At 41.8% G+C, this 21735-nt stretch overlaps 1 protein-coding gene across 2 annotated transcripts in view; it reads left to right on the top strand.

Annotated features, from left to right (window-relative positions):
• ccdc85al (coiled-coil domain containing 85A, like) overlaps positions 1-21735 on the top strand; it is a 49621-nt gene that overhangs the window by 5565 nt on the left and 22321 nt on the right. For both annotated transcript variants that reach the window (XM_056459438.1, XM_056459437.1), the window contains exon 2: positions 193-1192. In XM_056459438.1, the coding sequence (XP_056315413.1) occupies positions 193-1192 (1000 nt within the window). The remainder of the gene's footprint in view (positions 1-192; positions 1193-21735) is intronic.

Here is a 21735-nt window from a genome sequence, read left to right as displayed (position 1 = left end):
TAAACAACTCTGGGCATAAGTAATATACACAGTACATAAAATAAGAAGAGTAACATTTTATTTTATACTGACTTTAAACAAAGGCCCTCTGAATAGTATAATTTCTGTGGCTTTAAAATGGCCAAATGTCCAACTACATCTTACAATTTATAAAAACTGTTAACACAATTTGTTTTCCTTTTGGTGATGAAGGAGGTGAACCAGAAGCTGCAGGATGATAACCGGGAACTGAGAGACCTGTGCTGCTTCCTGGATGATGACCGGCAGAAGGGCAAGCGAGTGTCTCGTGAGTGGCAGCGTCTGGGTCGTTTCAGCGCCAGCGTCATGCGTAAAGAGGTGGCACTGTACCTTCAGAAGCTGACAGAACTAGAACGGAAGCAGGAGGACGTCATTCGGGAGAACCTGGAGCTTCGGGAACTTTGTCTTCTGATAGACGAGGAGAAAGGAGGCAGTGGAGGCGAAGGAGTTCAAGGTGGGACGGGAACCATTGGATGCCGAAATTCCATCGACAGCCAAAGTGGGCTCTTGGTACCTGGTTTGATGAGGGATGTTGGAGATGGGAGCAGCACTTCTAGCGCAGGAAGTGCCGACAGCTCGGAGCATCCACACCATAAGCAGCCACAGCCACCTTCTAGCACAGGAACTGGGAATAAAAGTCCAGATATCCAGAAGTCTCGTTCTCTGAAAAGAGGGGAAGGAGATCGTGGGGAAATCTCCAGCCCTGACCCTCCTGTCCGGCACAGAAGCACAAGCCTGGAGTATCCCTTCGTTCTTCCCCAGCCCTGCCGACCTCGCTGTGGCTCCATATCCGTGCCTGACCATCGGCTAATTAGAGGGCTGAGTCCAGAAAAGTATGGTCGATCCCTAGGCCACCGGAGTCCTGAGACTCACCCAAAGCACCATCTGGCTCCAGGACAGACCATGAGCCCCGAGCTGTACATCCAGAGGCACAGAGGCAGCTTAGGAAGTGGGCCTGGGAGTCCAGAGCCAAGACACTTGCTGCTAGGATCAGCAGAGCTCCACCACGAGAAAAGCAAGCTTGGAGGAAGTAGTCCTGAGATGCTGAGGCACCAGTACAGTATGAGTCCTGAGCATGGGAAGTTCGGCAGCCCTGGAAGAGAGATGTCACCACGAAGACTTGCTGGAGATGAGCTGTCGCCACACCATCGGAGCCTTTACAATGGTGTCAATGGTGGGTCCTTGCTAAATTATACATATATGAAAAAAATGATGGTGTGCTTATATGCCGGAGAAAAGATTATCCTTTTCTGTTGTCTATCGCATTTTGACCTAGAGAAATTGACGTATGGTATTTACATCAATAATCAGATTTGCTTTCATTATACCTACTATTTAAATAGATAATATATTGAACTATACTGAAGTCTGTGATTGTTGTTGTGAACTTGAATTGAATTGACTTCCAATTCCGTTGCCTACGGTAAATAGAATTACAAATCACAGAAAACGGTCATAACTACTTGCTCTACAAACAACTATACATAAAATAATATAATTACAAAATACCAGTTAGCAACATCAAGCAGCATAATGAGCTGTTTTTAAAAATCAATGGAAGTGAATGAGACTGGAAGTCTTGAGCCAATAAGATTCCAATGGCTGCACCCACTCATTGTGTAAGGAATAAGGTCAATATAATGAGAAACAAAGAATACTATGAGGTCTTATCAAAACGTGCATCATTTTCTATCGGAAACATCCTACTTTTCATTACTGAAGTCGTAATTACAAATTGTCACATTTAGTATCTTATTGCTTAAATCGAAGAGGAGTGCAGGTTCACTATTGCCTGTTTCTTAGGGACATGTAGAATCCTATTTGCTGTCAATCAATGTTTGCTGGCAGGTAGCTCTCTGCAACTCTCACATGGTCGCCCCCACTGAAGCTAAGCAGGGCTGCACCTGGTCAGTACCTAGATGGAAGACCACATGGAAAAGCTAAGTTGCTGCCGGAAGTGGTGTTAGCGAGACCAGCAGGGGGAGCTCATCCTGCAGTCTGTGTGGGTTCTAACGCTCCAGTATATTCATGGGGACTCTATACTGCTCAGTGAGACGTTAAACCAAGTTCCTGGCTCTCTGGTTGTTAAAAAAAGAGTAGAGGTTTAACCCTGACATCCTGGTCAAATTTACCCATTGGACTCTGTCCATCATGGCCTCCTAGCCATACCCATAATTAATTCATAATTGGCTTCATCACTCTGTCTTCTCTCCACCAATCAGCTGGTGTGAGGTGTGCTGTCTGGCACAATATGGCTGCCGTCACGTCATCCAGGTAGATGCTGCACACTGGTGGTGGATGAGGAGATTCCCCCAAAAAATGTGTAAAGCGATTTGAGTGTCCAGAAAAGCGCTTTATACATGTAAGGAATTATTATTTTTAATTAATAAATAAACTATACCCACACTTTCAAGATCGGGATGCTTAGACCCAGTCTTGAAGGGCCAGTGTCTTGCAGAACTTAGAGCTGAGCACTCGAGTAAGCTAATCGAGTTTTCGACTAGATATTTCTGAGCAAATGTTCTTGGACATGTTAGAGCTAACCTCTGCAGGACATTAACCCTCCAGGAGCGGGATCTGGATATTCAGGATTTCATCATTTTAGTCAGATTTATTGTGTAATGCATCATTGCAACTGGAAGAAATAACAGAATAGACATTGGCTCTCTCCTCGGTCCTCTATAAATATGGCAAGGGAAGCCAATGATGTCCCATCTCTGACTAGGTAACTAACATTTACAATAATTCCGATGACATGTGAAGGCAGCATAACACATGAAATCAACAGAATCACTTGTTGCTGTTGTCGAGGTCTATGCAGTTTCCTTCAGACTATCCTGACAGTCACAGTCAGACTGCTACGAAGTCTGCTGAAGTTACCCATGATTGGCTCATCCACAGTTAATTATTTCTCCAGAGACACCACCACACTTATCCCTGGTATCATTCAGAACTGATCTCAAACTGGACATTGTATTTGACTTCCCAACTACCTATTTCACATATTTCAGCATGGTAAAGTACTGCAGTCACAGGTTATTAGACAATAGCATGGAAAAACGATGTCCTAAAAGTCATAAAATTAGCATTAGCGTTCGCACATCTGATGAAGAAGGTTTTAAAAAGGATGTTCTATAGAGTGTACCCTATCTGGCAAAGTCTTGTCAACAATCCCGGTTGTAAGAGCAGCTGATAATAACTTAACATCTAGTTAATAACTTGAAAAGGTGGCAGAAGGTCGATTTTTCTGATGAATCATCTGTTGATCTGCGTCCCAATCATCACAAATACTGCACAAGACCTACTGGCACCCGCATGGATTCAAGATTCTCATGGAAATCAGTCAAGTTTGGTGAAGGAAAAATCATGGTTTGGGGTTACATTCAGTATGGGGACATGCAAGAGATCTGCAAAGTGGATGGCAACATCAACAGCCTAAGATATCAAGACATTTGTGCTGCCCATTACATTACAAACCAAAGGAGAGAGCAAATTCTTCAGCAGGATAGCGCTCCTTCTCATACTTCAACCTCCACATCAAAGTTCCTGAAAGCAAAGGTCAAGGTTCTCTGGGATCGGCCAGCCCAGTCACCAGACATAAGATGAAGAAGGAGGCATTGAAAATGAACCCAAAGAATCTTGATGAACTCTGGGAGTCCTGCAAGAACGCTTCCTTTGCCATTCCAGAAGTTATTTGAGTCATTGCAGAGATGTATGGATGCAGTCCTCCAAGCTCATGATGGAGTCAGACACAATATTCATTCTTTTTCCACTGCACCATACCTTTATATTCTATACTGTACATTATTTCTGTTAAGTGACAAGACTTTTGTCTAAGCAAAGTCAGACTTTACTGTCCTAATTAAATAATTAAAAATCAAGACATGATCATATTTTATTTTGGTAATATAAGCATAATCTAGAGGCCTCTGCCTTTCATATAAGCCACTTCTGATACCAAATGATCAACTAGAAGTCAAGTTATTATTCGTTGTTCCTAAAACTTGGATAGGTGACAAGACTTTTGTCAAGTAGTGTTAATGTGACCTACCACATCAGTTGCGTCGCTTCACTGCTATTAGCAATTTCTCCCACATCCTGATAGAATAGCAAAGTGTCCATTGATTGTCCACTGAATGAGCAATATTGGCACAAGTAGTTTGAGGTACTTTTCACCCACAGTTTTGTACTGTACATGATTCTATTTTTCACACCACAAGTAGGCAAGAAGGCATTTTTGCTGCTTTATTGAACCAAAACTGATAGCTTATGAGATGAAAGATGTGCTGACTGTGTAAAATCTCACATTCTTAAATAAACACAGAGAGATTCGCCTTACTCCGTTTATGAGAAATGGAGAAAATCAAAGGCGCTAGGCAGGGATGTGCATATCCCACAGCTGCACATAACGATTTCTACAGGAGAACATGCTGAGTAGCCTATAGTTCACACCGTCCATAAAACATTCACCTCAAGGTGAAAAATGTGACTCACTTTGCATTCATTAGCTTCAAGAAATGCCCCCTTAAGATAAAATAAGGACCGTAAAAGATCAGATTGATCTGATTTAATAGCATAGAACTTGCTAGAACTCCTGAATCTTGACAGTGTTGAATTAAACATCACGGATTTGTTACGTGCATGGTGGCACCTCTCCGGTGGCAGACCAACGTTCTCTCGACTTGACAAGGTCAAAATGAAATCAATAATAGCTGTTGAAAGATATTAGATTTACAAATTGCAAAGACCCTCAACAATGCCTTTCAGCTAAGCACTAACAATAAAAGGTAATTGCTAACAAGATGACTGTTGTTGAGGGGATGCTGTGCTTTCAGCATTGTCCTGCATGTCTGTAAGGCTGCTGTAGACATTTGTCACTGTCAGAGCCTGTTCTGCTGTTGGTCCCAAAGGGAAAACTGGATGTCCACTGACCCTATAGACACTCCCAGATCATTCGTATCCTCCCCAATGCTGCTCTGAAATGCTGTGTGGTGTTGATGAACTAACAAGGTGTGTAGAGTATTGGGTTTACCCAAATAATAAAGAATGTCTGTGTCAGCTATACTAAATAGGGCAAATTAGCACAGAAATGCTATCCCATAAAATCACTGATGAGTGGGAGGTTTTTCGAATTAAAGAACAGAGGCACAGCAGCTCATTTTCAATATGTCTACCACAGTGCATAAACAAGCGCAAATTAGATTGCAAACTAACAGAATCCAGTCATGATACTGCATATAGACATGCTTTCTGGGCATTAATTGTTGCCACAAGAACCAGTAAATTCACAATCGTAAACCACAAATGCTCTCCTTCCATAAGATTGGAGTCTGAACAATAAGATTGGAGTCTGAGCAAATGAATATCCTATAAGGTTCACTTCAAAATTGACCTTGTCCACACCTTTTTTACACTAAAGTTTCTACAATATCCCAAAAGAGGGTTGAAAGTTGTTATCAATACTAACTTTGAAGGGGTCCTGTGGTTAGCACATCAGGACCTGATGAAGACCATGTAGGTTGAAACATTGTTACAATAATTTTGGCAGTGCCGATTTTCTTTTTCCACTGTTTGTTTTGATCGAGCCCCTGGCTTTGAGAATCTCAGATGTGCGCACATTTCTGTTTTTTCATTGCTATATGTATAATTTTTTAAGAATTATTCAGTGGCATATTTTTGATAGCTGGTTGTCGCCACCTATTGGTTAAATAATGTAACTGCTGCCTACAACTTTCATTTTTTGCATATGATGGTGATTGTAATCTTAACCATAAACATAAGTGGTTATATCTAAACTATAAACTGTTATCCCGGTACTTCTGTGTTATTTGACTGTTTGTAACTTCATAACTAACTCAAAAAACTAAAGACTGAATCTCTTAGGATTAATAAACAAATACAAATCACCATCATTTATAAATTATGTTGCGTGGGTGTTGAGATCCCGATCTTTTAATGAATAATCGAGCAGCTTACACTGAATGCATTAATGCAGGCTGAACAAGTAGTGACAGAAAACACCTTTAATAACCTAAGAAACCCACCACATCCCGAATAACCCACCACAACTTCCATCATGAGTATATTTTATGGGAAAGCCTAAATGCTTTCATACGTGTGATTTGGAGGATGCGAGAGGCTATCTCTCTGCGACATTTAGGATTAATCTACAAGCAGAGGTGGGTAGAGTATCCAAAATCTATACTCAAGTAGAAGTACAAGTACTTGCGGAAATTTTTACTCAAGTAAAAGTAACAATCTTAAAAGTTACTCGAGTAAGAGTAAAAAAGTATCTGATGATAAAATTACTCAAGTAAATAGTTACTAGGTGTTTTTTATTATATATATATATATATGTTTTATATCGGCTAAAATAAATGCAGTTTTTAATGTTAAATACTTAATCATTCATGGTGGGGCAAATTAAGTAATATATATTTTATATCACAGCCTCTTGCAATTAGATAATCGCAACATTTCAAATCGCGATTGCGATTCGCGATTCAATTTTGATTAATCGCACAGGCCTAACGGGAAAGAATCCAAAACGTTAATGTGGATATAGAGCCTTTTTAGATGAAAACGCTGTTTTAAAATGTATCCAGATGTAGCCAAAGTGGCAAAATTTGTTGTTTTGGGAGATTTGACTTCAATATAAGCTGTTTTTAGACTAAAAAGGTTCGAAACCTGCATGTTTTTATAGTAGCTACTAGGGCTGTGCAATTAATCGAAAATTTTGTTTCGATTGGCTTCCAACGATTATGAAAAAACATTAATCGAGATAAAACGATTATTGCATCATATACAGCCCCTTTTCAGTTGTACACATTTGTTGCTCTGCAAAGCTCAGTTTCACGTGAAATCTACTTAAAGCATGGGATGCGCATCATTCATTGATGTACATTCGAATCATTCATGTTTTTAAAAGCGCGAATGAGACCGCATGCTGTTGTGTCATGTAAAGTCATCTTAATGTCAGCGCTTTAATGGTCAATAGGTGTTTAGTGATTATTCATATTAACCCTCATTTGTGTAATAAACAAACGAGTTGAGAATCTAAAGACATGTGAAAGACAAATCATATCTTAACCGCACTGCTCTTAAAGTGACAGTGCACAATAATCCTGCTGCCGACTGCTTTTATCATTAATCAAACAACAAATGGAGAAAATCCCTCACTGCTCACTTTTTGTAGCTAATTTTTTTTCTTACAGTGAAGATGCTTAAAGCAAAGTTTGTTTCATATTTTTATTCTGTTGTATTTATTTCCCTTTCCTTATTTACAGGGAGGAAAAAACCTGTGCATATTAAAGTCCGAATTATTAGCCCTCCTGAATTATTAGCGACCCTTTCCCCCCCAATTTCTGTTTAATGGAAAGAAGATTATTTTCAATACATTTCTAAACATAATGGTTTTAATTACTCATTTCTAATAACTGATTTATTTTATCTTTGCCATGATGACAGTAAATAATATTTTACTAGGTATTTTTCAAAACACAAGCATTCAGATTAATTAGGCTTGACTAATTAATTCAAAGGCTTAACTAGGGTAATTAGGCAAGTCATTGTATAACATTAGTTCTTCTGCAGACAATCAAAAATATATATTGCTTAAAGGGGCTAATAATATTGACCTTAAAATAGGTTTCTAAATATTTAAACCTGCTTTTATTCTATTATTTGGGAAATATTAATAATAAAAAAAATTCAAAGGAGGGTGACGTATTTTGACTTCAACTGTATATCGTTTTGAATAATCGAGATTACAATTATGACCAAAATAATCGTAATTATGATTTTTCCCATAATTAAGCAGCCCTAGTAGCTACGATGGCCGCTAGTGATTTCAAACAATTGTTTTGTTTGTTTGTTTTGTCCTATACCATAAAAGCTAATGTTTTTTGATATCTTGTTTTGAGTTTCGCTACGGAAAGATAAATACAGGTTTGGAATGACAAGCAGTAACATAATTAGCGAATCTGATCGAACTATCTCATTAAAGTCAATCTGTTTACTTTAGCATCTGTGTTTATTGCCTGGATAACAAGAACGTTGTTCCGGCGCTTGTATTTGTTGAAGCGCCCTGTCAGTGATCGATTTTATAGAGAATCCATCAGCGCTGTCAGCATTTACTCGGTGGGCAGACAGCTAGTGTCCTTTATTTATTTATTTAGTTATTTAGTACACTCAATGGTGGTGGCTGTACTGAATTTTGGAGTTATATCACAGTTATATCACAGTTTAACCATGATTATATCACAGTTTGTGACATAAGAGCTGTGGATGTCTATTTGCAGGCCGACATGATGGAAACGTTTAAAGCATTTGCACATATTGACAAAACCGCATTGTGTTGCTATTAGGAAATCCGTTCAGAAGCAGCGTGTTGGAGTCTACAAATCATAAACGCAGTATTTGTTGTAGGAATTAAAGTTGCGCATAGATGTGGGGATGTTGAAGCTCTGGATAATCCTGTAAGAGGTTTTCAGAGAATTATTATTCTTTTTTTCTGCTTTCTTAGCGTGTGGCTCTTATTCAAAAAGCCCAATCACATGATTATAAACATCACGGGGGCTTTAGTCAGCGAAGTTCAGATAAAGGAGCGTCTAAATAACAGCGTCACAATACAATCCCTCAGCGTTTTTCACAGAAATCCTGCACCAAAACAAGCACCTTTTAACCTCCTCAAAACTAATCTTAAAGCCATCATGCTGTATGCTTTTTTCCCTTCAGACTAAGATGCAGGTTTATACTTCCCATGGGAAATGTACAGTAGCGCTGTCAGTTCATGCTGGAAATTTGGTTTGGATTTCACATGAAAGCGGCTCTCATTCAGGCAGTACAGTATGCTGAAAACGTCTGTCGATATGCAGCTTTATGCAAAGAAAACGCAGATGCTCGTGTTACTGAACGTAAAAATGAAGGCATTGTTGGACAGGTCGAGAAAAATGGGTGCTCTATTCTCTGTCTCTTGGCTCAGGTTTATATTTTTGTGCTTTTTGCTGACCCCGCACTGTGAGTGTCATGGATTGGTCAGGCTCTCACGACCCCCACTCACGAAGATCACCATCACCTGACTTCTAATGAGCACACAGCTGCATCACATTCACGAGCACCAGATAAAAGCACAGCACTCCAGTCGCTCATTGTCCGGGCTCGTCTCGACGAAAGCGGACAACTGAGCGACCACTCAGCGTAGTCATCCTCAGCTAAAACAAACGATTTACTTACCTGTTCTCTTTGTATTCCTCCTAGTCTTCCTGGTCCTCCCGAATCGTCCTGTCTTCCAGTCCTTCCAAGTCTGTGTCATCCTCTGTCAGCTGTATCTGGTGTGTGCTGTCCATCCTCGTGTATTCCTGTTACCCAGCCACGGAGGAAAAGACCCCAACATCATTCCTGATCCTCCTGGCTATCCTTCATGTGCTCCTTGTTGTCATCTAATAAACACCCTAACGTTTCCTTACCTCTGTCTCCTGTCCGCTTCATAACAGAAGCCCGGACCCATAATCGACGACAACATGAGCACCCCCGATCACCTTCAAGAGCTGGTGGACCAGTTGAAGCGGATTCTACAGCCACCAGCTCCACTTTCCAACGCACCACCAGCACCGAGCACTTCCGCCTCCACAGTTTCTTCTTCGGCCCTTCCTTCCAGTCCCATGGCCCGACCAGCGCCCTACTCAGGCGGAGCGGGGGAGTGCAATGGTTTTCTGTTACAATGTTCCCTCATATTCGAAATGCAACCTTCTCTATATCCCACAGATAAGTCGAAGATCGCCTACATCGTATCTCTACTCTCTGGACCTGCACTTAAATGGGCTGAGACGATCTGGAACCAAGCCGGGCCGGTCATGAATTCCATCACTACCTTCACGGAGTATTTCAAAGAGGTGTTTGGACGTTCTGATGGGGAAGTAGCCGCTGGAGAGCAGCTGTATCATCTAAAGCAAGGTACTCTATCTACACAGGAATATGCTCTCCGGTTTCGCACTCTAGCAGCTGCAAGTGGATGGAATGAGAGATCGTTGTTGACCACGTACCGGCTCGGCTTGGAACCCACTCTCCGAATCCAACTGGCCACATTAGATGATACAATGGGTCTGGAGAGATTCATCCAACATTCTCTCCGATGTTCCGATCGTCTCCGTTCCTATCAACAGGACACCATCACCCCCTCGTCTGCACTCCTCCAATCGCCTGAGTCAACAGCCTCTCCAGAACCAGAACCCATGATAATAGAGTCTGGAAGACTGACATCAGCGGAACGACAGAGGAGGCTGACCCGGGGTCTGTGTCTATACTGCGGTGTCAGTGGACACACCCGTATGGAGTGTCCCCTTCGTCCCATTCGGACTTCAGTGAGTGTATTCAGTACGAATATTGAACAATGTAAACCACTTACTACCACCGTACAAATAACTACTGCCTCTATTTCTCTCCTTGTCACAGCCCTCATCGACTCCGGGTCAGCAGGGAACTTCATCTCCCAATCCCTCTGTCGTCAACTCCACCTCCGTACTGAGGCGTCCTCGCATATATACCAGATACAACCGATAACCCAGTGCACTCGATCTTCGACCCGTATCCATCGACAATGCGAAGACATCCTTCTTCAAGTGGGGTTGTTACATCAAGAGAGGATTCAATTTCTGGTTCTGGAGGGTGCAAATATGGACATCATTCTAGGGCGCCCGTGGCTGGTGAAGCACGATCCCATCATCTCTTGGGGCACAGGAGAGATAAAGAAATGGGGATCTGGATGTACACCTGCCTGTTTTCCAAATCTCCCTCTTCAAGGTCGGAACCCCATTTCTTTGTTTGCAACATCGGTCGAGAGCCCTCCTGAGAAGCAGTCTATCCACATTCCTAAGGAGTACAGCTCCTTTCATGATGTCTTCTGCCCCAAGAGAGCTTCCCAGCTACCGCCGCATCGGCCATGGGACTGCGCGATCGACCTAGTTCCAGATGCCCAGTTGCCAAGAGGTAGGATCTACCCGCTCTCGCTTCCAGAGAATCAGGCAATGGAAGATTACATAAGGGAGGCTCTGAGTCAGGGGTACATACGTCACTCAAAATCACCAGCCGCCTCAAGCTTCTTCTTTGTGGCCAAGAAGGACGGAGGGCTGCGTCCATGCATCGACTACAGGGTCCTAAATAACGGTACAGTAAAATACCGATATCCCCTTCCTCTGGTACCAGCCGCTTTGGAACAGCTCCGAGAAGCTAAAGTCTTCACTAAATTGGACCTCCGCAGCGCGTATAATCTGATAAGAATACGTGAGGGGGACCAATGGAAGACAGCATTCGTGACCCCTACTGGCCACTATGAATATGAGGTCATGCCTTACGGTCTGGTCAACGCCCCCTCCGTATTCCAAAACTTCATTCATGAAGTCCTCCGGGAGTTTCTTCACCACTGTGTAATAGTGTACATAGATGACATCCTCATTTACTCCCGGAGTGAGGCCGAACATCGCCAACACGTTGCGGAGGTCCTACACACATTGAGAGAACATCACCTCTACCTCAAAGCGGAGAAATGCTCATTCCACCAGAAGTCGATTCATTTCTTGGGATACATCATTGACCAAACCGGTATACGTATGGATGGGAAGAAAATTGAGGCTGTTCTATCCTGGTCAGAACCCACTTCCATTAAGGAGCTCCAGAGGTTTCTTGGGTTTGCTAACTTTTATAGACGGTTTATCAAGGACTACAGCAGGATTACATCACCTCTCACTAATCTCCTCAAGGGTAAACCCAAAGGACTGGAGTGGACCAAAGAAGCAGCCGCAGCCTTCCGCCTTCTTAAGAAGGAGTTCACAAGGGCCCCACTCCTGACTCATCCTGACCCAAATCTTCCTTTCGTGGTGGAAGTGGACGCATCCACCACCGGCGTCGGGGCAGTATTATCTCAACATCATGATACACCGCCCCGACTGCATCCCTGTGCCTATTTCTCTCGGAAGTTGAGCCCGGCGGAGCAGAATTACAGCATAGGAGACAGGGAGCTTCTAGCAATCAAGCTAGCCTTGGAGGAGTGGCGTCACTGGTTGGAGGGAGCCAAACATCCGTTCCAGGTGATCACAGATCACAAAAACCTCCAATACATCAAAGAGGCCAAGAGACTATGTCCACGTCAAGCCAGATGGTCACTTTTCTTCTCACGTTTTGATTTCTCCATTTCCTATCGTCCAGGACCCAAGAATCTAAGAGCAGACGCTCTCTCTCGTTTACACGAGCATCACGATCATGAAGAACTCCCAACGAAGATTCTTCCCGAACACATCTCCATTTGTCCGATCACCTGGAACGCTCCTCCAGTCGTTGCCACTCCGGAAGCCCCTGCTCCGCCGGGATGCCCTCCTCATCGGCAGTTCATACCACCTGAACACCGGGTAGATCTGATCCACTCCTTACATACCTCGCTAGGCACTGGACATCCAGGGATCAACAATACTCTCTCGCTAGTATCCCAACGATTCTGGTGGCCAAACATGGCAAGGGATGTGAGGCAATATGTTCAGGGCTGTAAGGACTGTGCCCAATCCAAGAGCCCACGTCATCTACCCGCTGGAAAGCTCCATCCCTTGCCGATTCCGAACCGTCCCTGGTCACACCTAGGAGTGGACTTTATCACTGACCTCCCTTCGTCAGAAGGTAATACCTGTATTCTAGTCATAGTAGATAGATTCTCAAAGTTTGTCAAACTAATCCCTCTGAAAGGTCTTCCCACAGCCTTTGAAACTGCCGACAATATCTTTAATCAAGTCTTCAGGTCATTTGGTATTCCAGAAGATATTGTGTCGGACAGAGGTCCACAGTTCATCTCACGTCTATGGAAAGCCTTCTTCAAGCTCCTAGGTGTGGCCGTCAGCCTCTCTTCTGGATATCATCCCCAAACCAACGGGCAGACAGAGAGGAAGATTCAGGAGGTGGGACGGTTCCTGAGGACCTTCTGCAGTGGTCACCAGAACTCCTGGAGCCAGTATTTGGGCTGGGCAGAATATGCCCAAAATTCACTGCGGCAACCCTCCACCGGACTCACGCCATTCCAGTGCGTCCTGGGCTTCCAACCACCGCTCTTTCCCTGGGATGGCGAACCATCTGATGTCCCCGCAGTGGATCACTGGTTCCGGGAGAGCGAGAGAGTCTGGGACGAGGCTCATCAACATCTGCAGAGGGCAGTCCGTCGAAGCAAGGTAACCGCCGATAGGAGAAGGTCTGAAGAACCCAGATACACACCCGGACAAAAGGTGTGGCTATCCACCCGGGACATACGCATGCGACTGCCCTCTCGCAAGTTAAGTCCCCGATTTGTTGGTCCCTTCACCATCGTGGAACAGGTTAACCCCGTCACCTACAAACTACAATTACCCTCTCACTACCGTATTCACCCTACATTCCACGTATCACTCCTGAAACCCTATCACGATCCTGTTCTTCCCTCCACAGAGCCTGACCACGAAGAGGAACCCCCTCCTCCACTGCTCCTAGAAGAAGGAGCCGTCTACGCAGTGAAGGAGATCTTGCGTTCCCGACGTCGTGGTGGCCAGTTGGAGTACCTGGTGGACTGGGAAGGGTACGGCCCCGAAGAAAGGACATGGGTTCCCAGAGCTGATATTCTCGATCCTAGTCTCATGGTGGAGTTTCATGAGAGCCACCCTGAGTTCCCAGCGCCTAGAGGCAGAGGGAGACCACCACGGCGTCGGAGGTGTCGGCCCTCAGGAGCGGGCCCTGGGGAGGGGGGGTACTGTCATGGATTGGTCAGGCTCTCACGACCCCCACTCACGAAGATCACCATCACCTGACTTCTAATGAGCACACAGCTGCATCACATTCACGAGCACCAGATAAAAGCACAGCACTCCAGTCGCTCATTGTCCGGGCTCGTCTCGACGAAAGCGGACAACTGAGCGACCACTCAGCGTAGTCATCCTCAGCTAAAACAAACGATTTACTTACCTGTTCTCTTTGTATTCCTCCTAGTCTTCCTGGTCCTCCCGAATCGTCCTGTCTTCCAGTCCTTCCAAGTCTGTGTCATCCTCTGTCAGCTGTATCTGGTGTGTGCTGTCCATCCTCGTGTATTCCTGTTACCCAGCCACGGAGGAAAAGACCCCAACATCATTCCTGATCCTCCTGGCTATCCTTCATGTGCTCCTTGTTGTCATCTAATAAACACCCTAACGTTTCCTTACCTCTGTCTCCTGTCCGCTTCATAACAGTGAGCAGATGGAGGAACCAAAATGTTATGTTTTTTTTTTAGCTGTGCAAGGTTAAAGGACCAGTTCACCCCAAAATGAAACTTCTGTCATCATTTACTCACCAACGTGTCATACCAAACCTGTACGTCTTGTTTCTTCTATTAAAGATAAAGGGAAGACATTTTAATATTACACTGGTGAAAATTAATGAAGATCTGAGCTTTCAAACTTATAATGAGCCATGAAGAAACTTAAAAATATTGAGTCATGCTCTATATTCCAAATCCTCTGATATTTCCAACACAGGCTCATTCTGAAAACGTAGCCCTATATACATTTCTCGTGAAGTATGTAGCTAGAAGTACGTATGGATGCATTTTGTCTTTCAAACGAATGCTACGGGGCGGCATGACGTCGTTCCTTTTTTCGCTTACCAGCTTACCTGCATACCTGCATGTGGACGGGTTTTCAGCTGTTATTAGTTTGTCCGTTAGCTTGACATGTACATCAGCAGACTTGAGAAGCAGAGAGGAGTTGATTGCGACGACGGGGTTTGAGTTCAGTGAAGAACAGTGCCAGAAAGCGGGTAAGACAAAAACAGAATCCAAAAAATTAAATAAACAAGTAAATAACAGGGTTAGAATGTGGTAAAATCTAAAAATGTGGTAAAAATCAGGAGAGGGCTTTTCTTTTTCTGGATTGCTTCTCAAAACACTGCGGTTGGGTTTAGGGAAGTCAATCGCTGCTTTTTAAAAGACTGTTGGTTGGGTTTAGGTAAGGGGAGAGTGGGGGTAAAGGTCTGCATTCCTGATTTAAAAAAACAATTCTAAATAAAACGCGGTATTTTTCAGGAACTCTGGTGTAATTTGAATGAGAGAGGAAATAATGCTGATATGGTATATGAAACACAATTGGTAGTTGGCAAATATATTGAAGGATATGTTTGTAAATCTGATTTTGAAAGAGTCAGTGCCTCACCAGCCACAAACATCACCGCACGTCACGCGGCACTCATGTCTCATCATAAAAGGGCAAACAAAACTGAAATTTAGCCTACACTCGTTGCACAACCTACACTTTAATCTGTTATCTCTCTCTTTTGGTAGTACCCAATTTTAACGTGAGATTTTGAAAACCAGACCTAAATTTAGCAAAATCAGTTGATCAGAAAACGAGGCGGGTTGGGCAGCGGGTGAGCAAAGACTGAATATATGGTGGGAGCGGTCGGGTGTGGTATTAAAATTTTAGTCCCGCGCAGATCTCTAGGCGGGGGGATCGGTCAGTTGCTCTTTCAGGCAGTTAGTCAGTCGACAGCGGCCTCTGGTGGACTTAAGCGAGAAGAGCAGGTGTGAATGGCACTCGCGAGAGGAATTTGAGATCTGAAAAAGCGACCTCTGGTGGATTTGTAAAAACAAAAACTGCAAAAAAAACCTAGCTCCTGGGACGTATTTTGCTCTCTCCAGAAATGTATATGGGGTACGTAATCAGAATGAGCCTGGGTTGGATGTTTACACATGAATGTCAAGATTTGATATGATGAAGTAGAATTTTGCTTAAACAATTAGTGAATTTCTAAATTTTTTCAAGTGAAAACGAATACAAAAGATCAATTATAAAAATGGGGGGGACACGTTGGCTCAGTGGTTAGCACTGTTACCTCACAGCAAAAAGGTCACTGGGCCATTTAGCATATCTGTGACATGTTCTCCCCTTGCTGACGTGGGTTTACCTTCGAGTGCTCCAATTTCCCCCATAGTCCAAAGGCATGTGGTTTAAAGAAACTGGGTAAACAAAATTGGCCCTAGTGTATGAGTGTGGTGTGAATGCGAGAGTTTATGGGTGTTTCCCAGTACTGGGTTGCAGCTAGAAGTGCATCCGCTGCATAAAACATATGTTAGTTGGCGGTTATTCCGCTGTGGCGACCCTTGATAAATAAGGGACTAAGCCAAAGGAAAATGAATGAATTATAAAAATGAAAGATGCTGCAACCAGGGAAACCACTGTAGCTCTGTTTTCCTACATAATAAGAGTGGCAGACGACGTACACAGTAACAACTGTAATCATTTATCTGGAATCCGGAGTTAATTCTGGAGGTTAATCAAATAATTTTGATAACAGACCTTATTTGTGTTTTGGAAATAGATTGTAAAAGATGAACACAAAAGAAGCTACCAGTAGGCGTGGCCAACCGTCGCCATTTTGTTCGTGTGTCATCGCTCTAACCGAGGGTAACCAAATAAGAGCAAAGAGGTGGAGCGTCAGTGGAGCTACAGATGCCTGCTAGCATTTTGAATAGGTTTTTTTTTGGGATGAACGCCTAATACTTTATTACCTGCGACTCGTTTGTGTTCTGACCACATGTGCTTGGTCGTACACTATATCAATAAAGTGTTTAGTCTTTTAAAAACACTGTTGTAATACATTGAGCCACTAAACATTGTTCTTATGATGTTTTTCAACAGGAGGAAAACGTGAATTACTTTCATATCCTTCAAATATAGTCTGTGTTAGTAAATGCAAGGCTATTAATGAAATCCAGGCATAACACTGCATGACAACACTTCAGATGACTGTTCTAGGAGCCTACAGCTAATCAATGTATCAGATTCTGGAGTGCTTTACAGCTCTAAAGAAAATTATAAATGATAAATGATCTTAAGTAAAACAAATACATTTATAGAGATGGTATATAAGTAAATAATTTCACTCACCTGGGAAATGGAGGCCACATGAACGGTTTGTGTGCATAATTAAGTGCACACAGCATCCCATATCATCTGATAATTGTAAGAAATAATTCCAAAAAGCAACTGACTGTGTAAAGAAACATAAAACACAACAAAAATATGATGTATATGCCAAGTTCAGCAGCTAATCAGCCGGAATCAGCTGAGGTGAAGTGACGGCGACCAGCGAGACCTAGCTGTCACTCATGTGGCCACGCCCTTAATTATACAGATTAATATAACTTAATATAAAGGAAACGGATGAGTTATAAAACAATTCACCCCCTCACAGTTGTCATGAAGGGTAATATTAGCTATATGAACCAAAATTGTTCTTTATAGCAGGCTGTAAACACCTTTTTTCTGCTCCATTTTAACAGTGGGCTCAATAAAAGCATGCTCTATAATGGAGCCACGACTAGCGGAATTTTGATGAATTGCAGTTTCAGTTACTTCCGTATTGGCTTCCCGAGGGAGAGCGGGAGGTTGCCGCTTGGTTTTAGCATGAAACTTTGGCTTGAAACTGTGACTGTGACTGTGGATGCATTTTATATGTTCAGTCTGATGGAAGACAATAGCAGAACCGTAAAGCGTTTCTTTACAAGGTGACAGCACCATCTACTGGTCTGGCATGCAGAAAAGTGTTTCGTTTTCACAGATCCGTGTGAATCATTTTGACAACATTGTTGTCTTTTCAAAAACAACTCTGTCTTTTCATAAATTGTTGCGTACACATAAATATTATTGAATCAGTGTGCTCATTAACTAATGATTGATTTTGTGAAATAAATCTACTAATTCATTGAAAAGATCCTGAATATATATTAGAACTGGAAGCCACTTCTGCTTTCATGAACTGAGGGGTATAATCATGTTTCTTGGCTAAGCTTCACTGCTCGAAAACTCTTTCCAAACTCTTGCGCATGTGAGATTTCTTTCTCAGCTACTTTAAACCATGGCAAATCTAAGACCTTCCTAATACCACAGATAAGAGTGAGGCTTTTAAAAGAGGAGACAAAGTGGCCATTACACAACTCCAGGAAAAAAAGGCCATTTCATGATGATACAGAAGTCAGACCTCTTCAGACTCAAACTCTTGAGTCCTCAGGGAAGGTTTAGGCAGACCTGTATCTCGATTGCTCTATGAGTGTGTGTGTGTGTGTGTGTGTGTTGCTCCTCTGTGACCTTGGGAAAAACCCCCCTCTGACTCCGGATCTAAATTTAGCTCTGAAGCTGACAGCCTGCACACTGTTTACCTCCACATATACAGTAGACAGAGACCTTTCCCCCACTTCCACTAGCACACTGTCTTACAGATGACAGGCTGAATCATTGTTTAATTTAATTTAATTTAATTTAATTTAATTTAATTTAATTTAATTTAATTTAATTTAATTTAATTTAATTTAATTTAATAATATTTTATTTTATAATTTTTATTTTATAATTTTTATTTAATTATTATTAAATTGTATATATTTATTTTATTTTAACGTTTTTTTCTGACAAAATTATTGTATACCGTAGGCTAAACTTTAGTTTTAGTTAGTAAATCCCTTTGTAGTGAAAATTCAATAGAATTTGTGTTATTTTACTTAAGTTTTTCAAAGTTATTTTATTTATATTCCAGTAATGTTTAGACTATGCTCTTTAATGAATCACTGTAAAGTGATGGTTATATTTTAGTTTAAATATATTGTTTTATTCATATGCCAGAATAGTTGGCGGTTCATTTCACTGTAGCAACCCCTGATAAATCAGGAAATAAGTCAAAAGAAAGTGAGTGAGGTTTACAAGCTTTAACAACGGATTTAATATAACACTTAAATAATTATTATTTTATTTTATTTTAATTCTGACAAAATTATTGTATACCAAAGGCTATACTTTAGTTTTTGAACACTCACATATGTGATCCTTGTGTTGTAAAAATTATATTAAAACTTTTTTGTGTTATTTAAGTTTTATTTATTTACTTACTTATTTAAGTTATTTTTTTGTATTCCAGTAATGTTTAGACTATAGTCTTCAAGGAATGACTGTAAAGTAATGGTTATATTTTAGTTTTTAAACTCTATTTTATTCATATGCCAGAATAATTGGCGGTTCATTCCACTGTGGTGACCCCTGATAAAGCAGGGATTAAGCCAAAAGAAAGTAGTAGTGATTCACTTTCTGTATTATGCTGCCTGACTGCCTGTGGTTAACTAGGTCCGGTGCTGACGTAATGGTGGCGGGTACTTTCACTTTTCACTGCTACCCTCCCTCACCTCCACTCGTATTTGAACTAAACTAAGATCTACACAGTGTTTCTTATGTGGGGGAAACCGGAGCACCCGGAGGAAACCCACACCAACACGGGGAGAACATGCAAACTCCACACAGAAATGCCAACTGATCCAGCTGAGGCTCGAACCAGCGACCTTCTTGCTGTGAGGCAACAGCACAACCCACTGTGCCACTGTGCCGCCTACAATGTTTTCATTACATCAAATCATATGAGTTATGTACAGTTGAATGTTACAGTTATAAGTGACCAAAATTATTCATTCATTCATTTTCCTTCGGCTTAGTCTCTGATTTATCAGAGGTCACCACAGCGGAATGAACCGCCAACTATTCCAGCGTAAGTTTAATTATAAAGGGTTGCCCTTCCAGCCGCAACCCAGTACTGGAAAACACCCAAATACTCTCACATTAAGACACACACTCATACACTACGGCCAATTTAGTTCATCCAATTCATCAATAGCGCATGTCTTTGGACTGTGGGGGAAACGGGAGCACCCGGAGGAAACCCACACCAACATGGGGAGAACATGCAAACTCCAAACAGAAATGCAAAATGAGTCAATATTAATTTATTTAGTTTATTAATGGAACTGACATGCCAAACTGTCCCCTTTAACTGCTGCCCAAACTTGCAATACGGAGTAGCAGGCTTACATTAACACTGTGGCATGGCTTACGCAGATGAAATGAACAAAAGCAAGAGCTGCCAAGCGAGAAGATGTCCTTTAATTCTTGCCCTGTGCACCATGTGTGATTATTTTTATTTCCCTGGGAAAGAATATTACAGTGAGCTCTTAGTCACGGGCCCCTAATGGATTTTCACGGCGGGCTCAGCTCTCAGCTCAGACTCTTGAGTCATGGCTTTGTGTGAGGATCGTGAGTTTCACTAAAAACGCTGCTTAGCATCCCAATATTTGCTTCTGCATCACATGTGACTGCAATAATAATGATCACCTAACAGGTTTCACTTCACCTACAGCAGTGTTGAGTAAGTTATGTAAAAAATGTAATTAATTGCTAATTACATCACTGAAATTGTTTAATAGCCCATTGATACAGTACTGTGCGGCACGGGTCTGTACGGGTCACCTTTATCAGGCTTGCGTTTTACCTGCCAAAAGGGTACCAATGGTACGACAGAAAGTTTCAGTCGACGTCATTTTAGCTCAAGGAAATGTCAAAGTAAAGTTGTACAGGTCGTTCAAAACAGATACTTTATACACTTAATACTTGTGTATAAATGTTCATTACTAACCTTTCTATGAACATAATTTGATTATACCTGTAGATCAATGATAGCCTACTGTAACGTCTGCAATTATATAAAATAAATAAATAAATAAATGCAATATACAGTTGAAGTCAGAATTATTAGCCCCCCTTTGAATTCTTTTTCTTTTTTAAATATTTCCCAAATGATGTTTAACAGAGCAAGGAAATTTTCACAGTATGTCTGATAATATTTTTTCTTCTGGAGAAAGTCTTATTTGTTTTACTTCGGCTAGAATAAAAGCAGTTTTACATTTTTTAAAAGCCATTTTAAGGTCAAAATTATTAGCCCCTTTTAGCGATATATTTTTCGATAGTCTACAGAACAAACCATCGTTATACAATAACTTGCCTAATTACCCTAACCTGCCTAGTTAACCTAATTAACCTAGTTAAGCTTTTAAATGTCACTTTAAGCTGTATAGAAGTGTCTTATCTAGTAAAATATCTAGTAAAATATTATTTACTGTCATCATGGCAAAGATAAAAGAAATCAGTTATTAGAAATGAGTTATTAAAACTATTATGTTTAGAAATGTGTTAAAAAAATCTTCTCTCCATTAAACAGAAATTGGGGAAAAAATAAACAGGGGAGCTAATAATTCAGGGGGGCAAATAATTTTTACTTCAACTGTATATGAACAAATAGAGACCCTTAAGGGGGTCGCACACCAGAAGCACCTCTAAGCGCACGCAGCATAGCGCCACGCAGTGCCATGCATTTCAGAATTCTAAACATAGGTTTCTATCAGGGTACACACACAGGCGCCACAGGTTGGCGGCTGTCCGCAGCACCCAGACACGACTCAAGACACTGTTAATATTTCTGCCGCACCACAGAGCGCCATCTGGATAGTTTCATTTTAAATAGCATGCGAATGTGCACATCTGGTGTGCGATACTTTCAACTGTCATGTGTGTGGCGTATCGTGGCGCTGAGTGGCGCATCCGGTGTGTGACGCACTTTAGAGTCTCCGCTATGTTACCACTTACAGAAAAACTACACACAGCATACATTTAGGCCTCATTTGGGTTCAAAAACAACACAAAATATAGCCCACAGTCAGAGCAGACCTCTTATCTGTATCTTCAATCTTCAGCAACACACATAGCCTCTTGTTAGAAAGTAATTCCATCACTCCGAGTTCATAATAGTCCAAAAGGTGATGATAATAGTTAAACAGGGCAGTTTGTTCTTCTTTTAGGTTGCTGAAAGAATCAT

This window comes from Danio aesculapii, chromosome 6 (genome assembly GCF_903798145.1).
Source record: "Danio aesculapii chromosome 6, fDanAes4.1, whole genome shotgun sequence".
NCBI classification, from domain to species: domain Eukaryota; kingdom Metazoa; phylum Chordata; class Actinopteri; order Cypriniformes; family Danionidae; genus Danio; species Danio aesculapii.
This window is presented reverse-complemented; position numbering and strand designations above follow the sequence as displayed.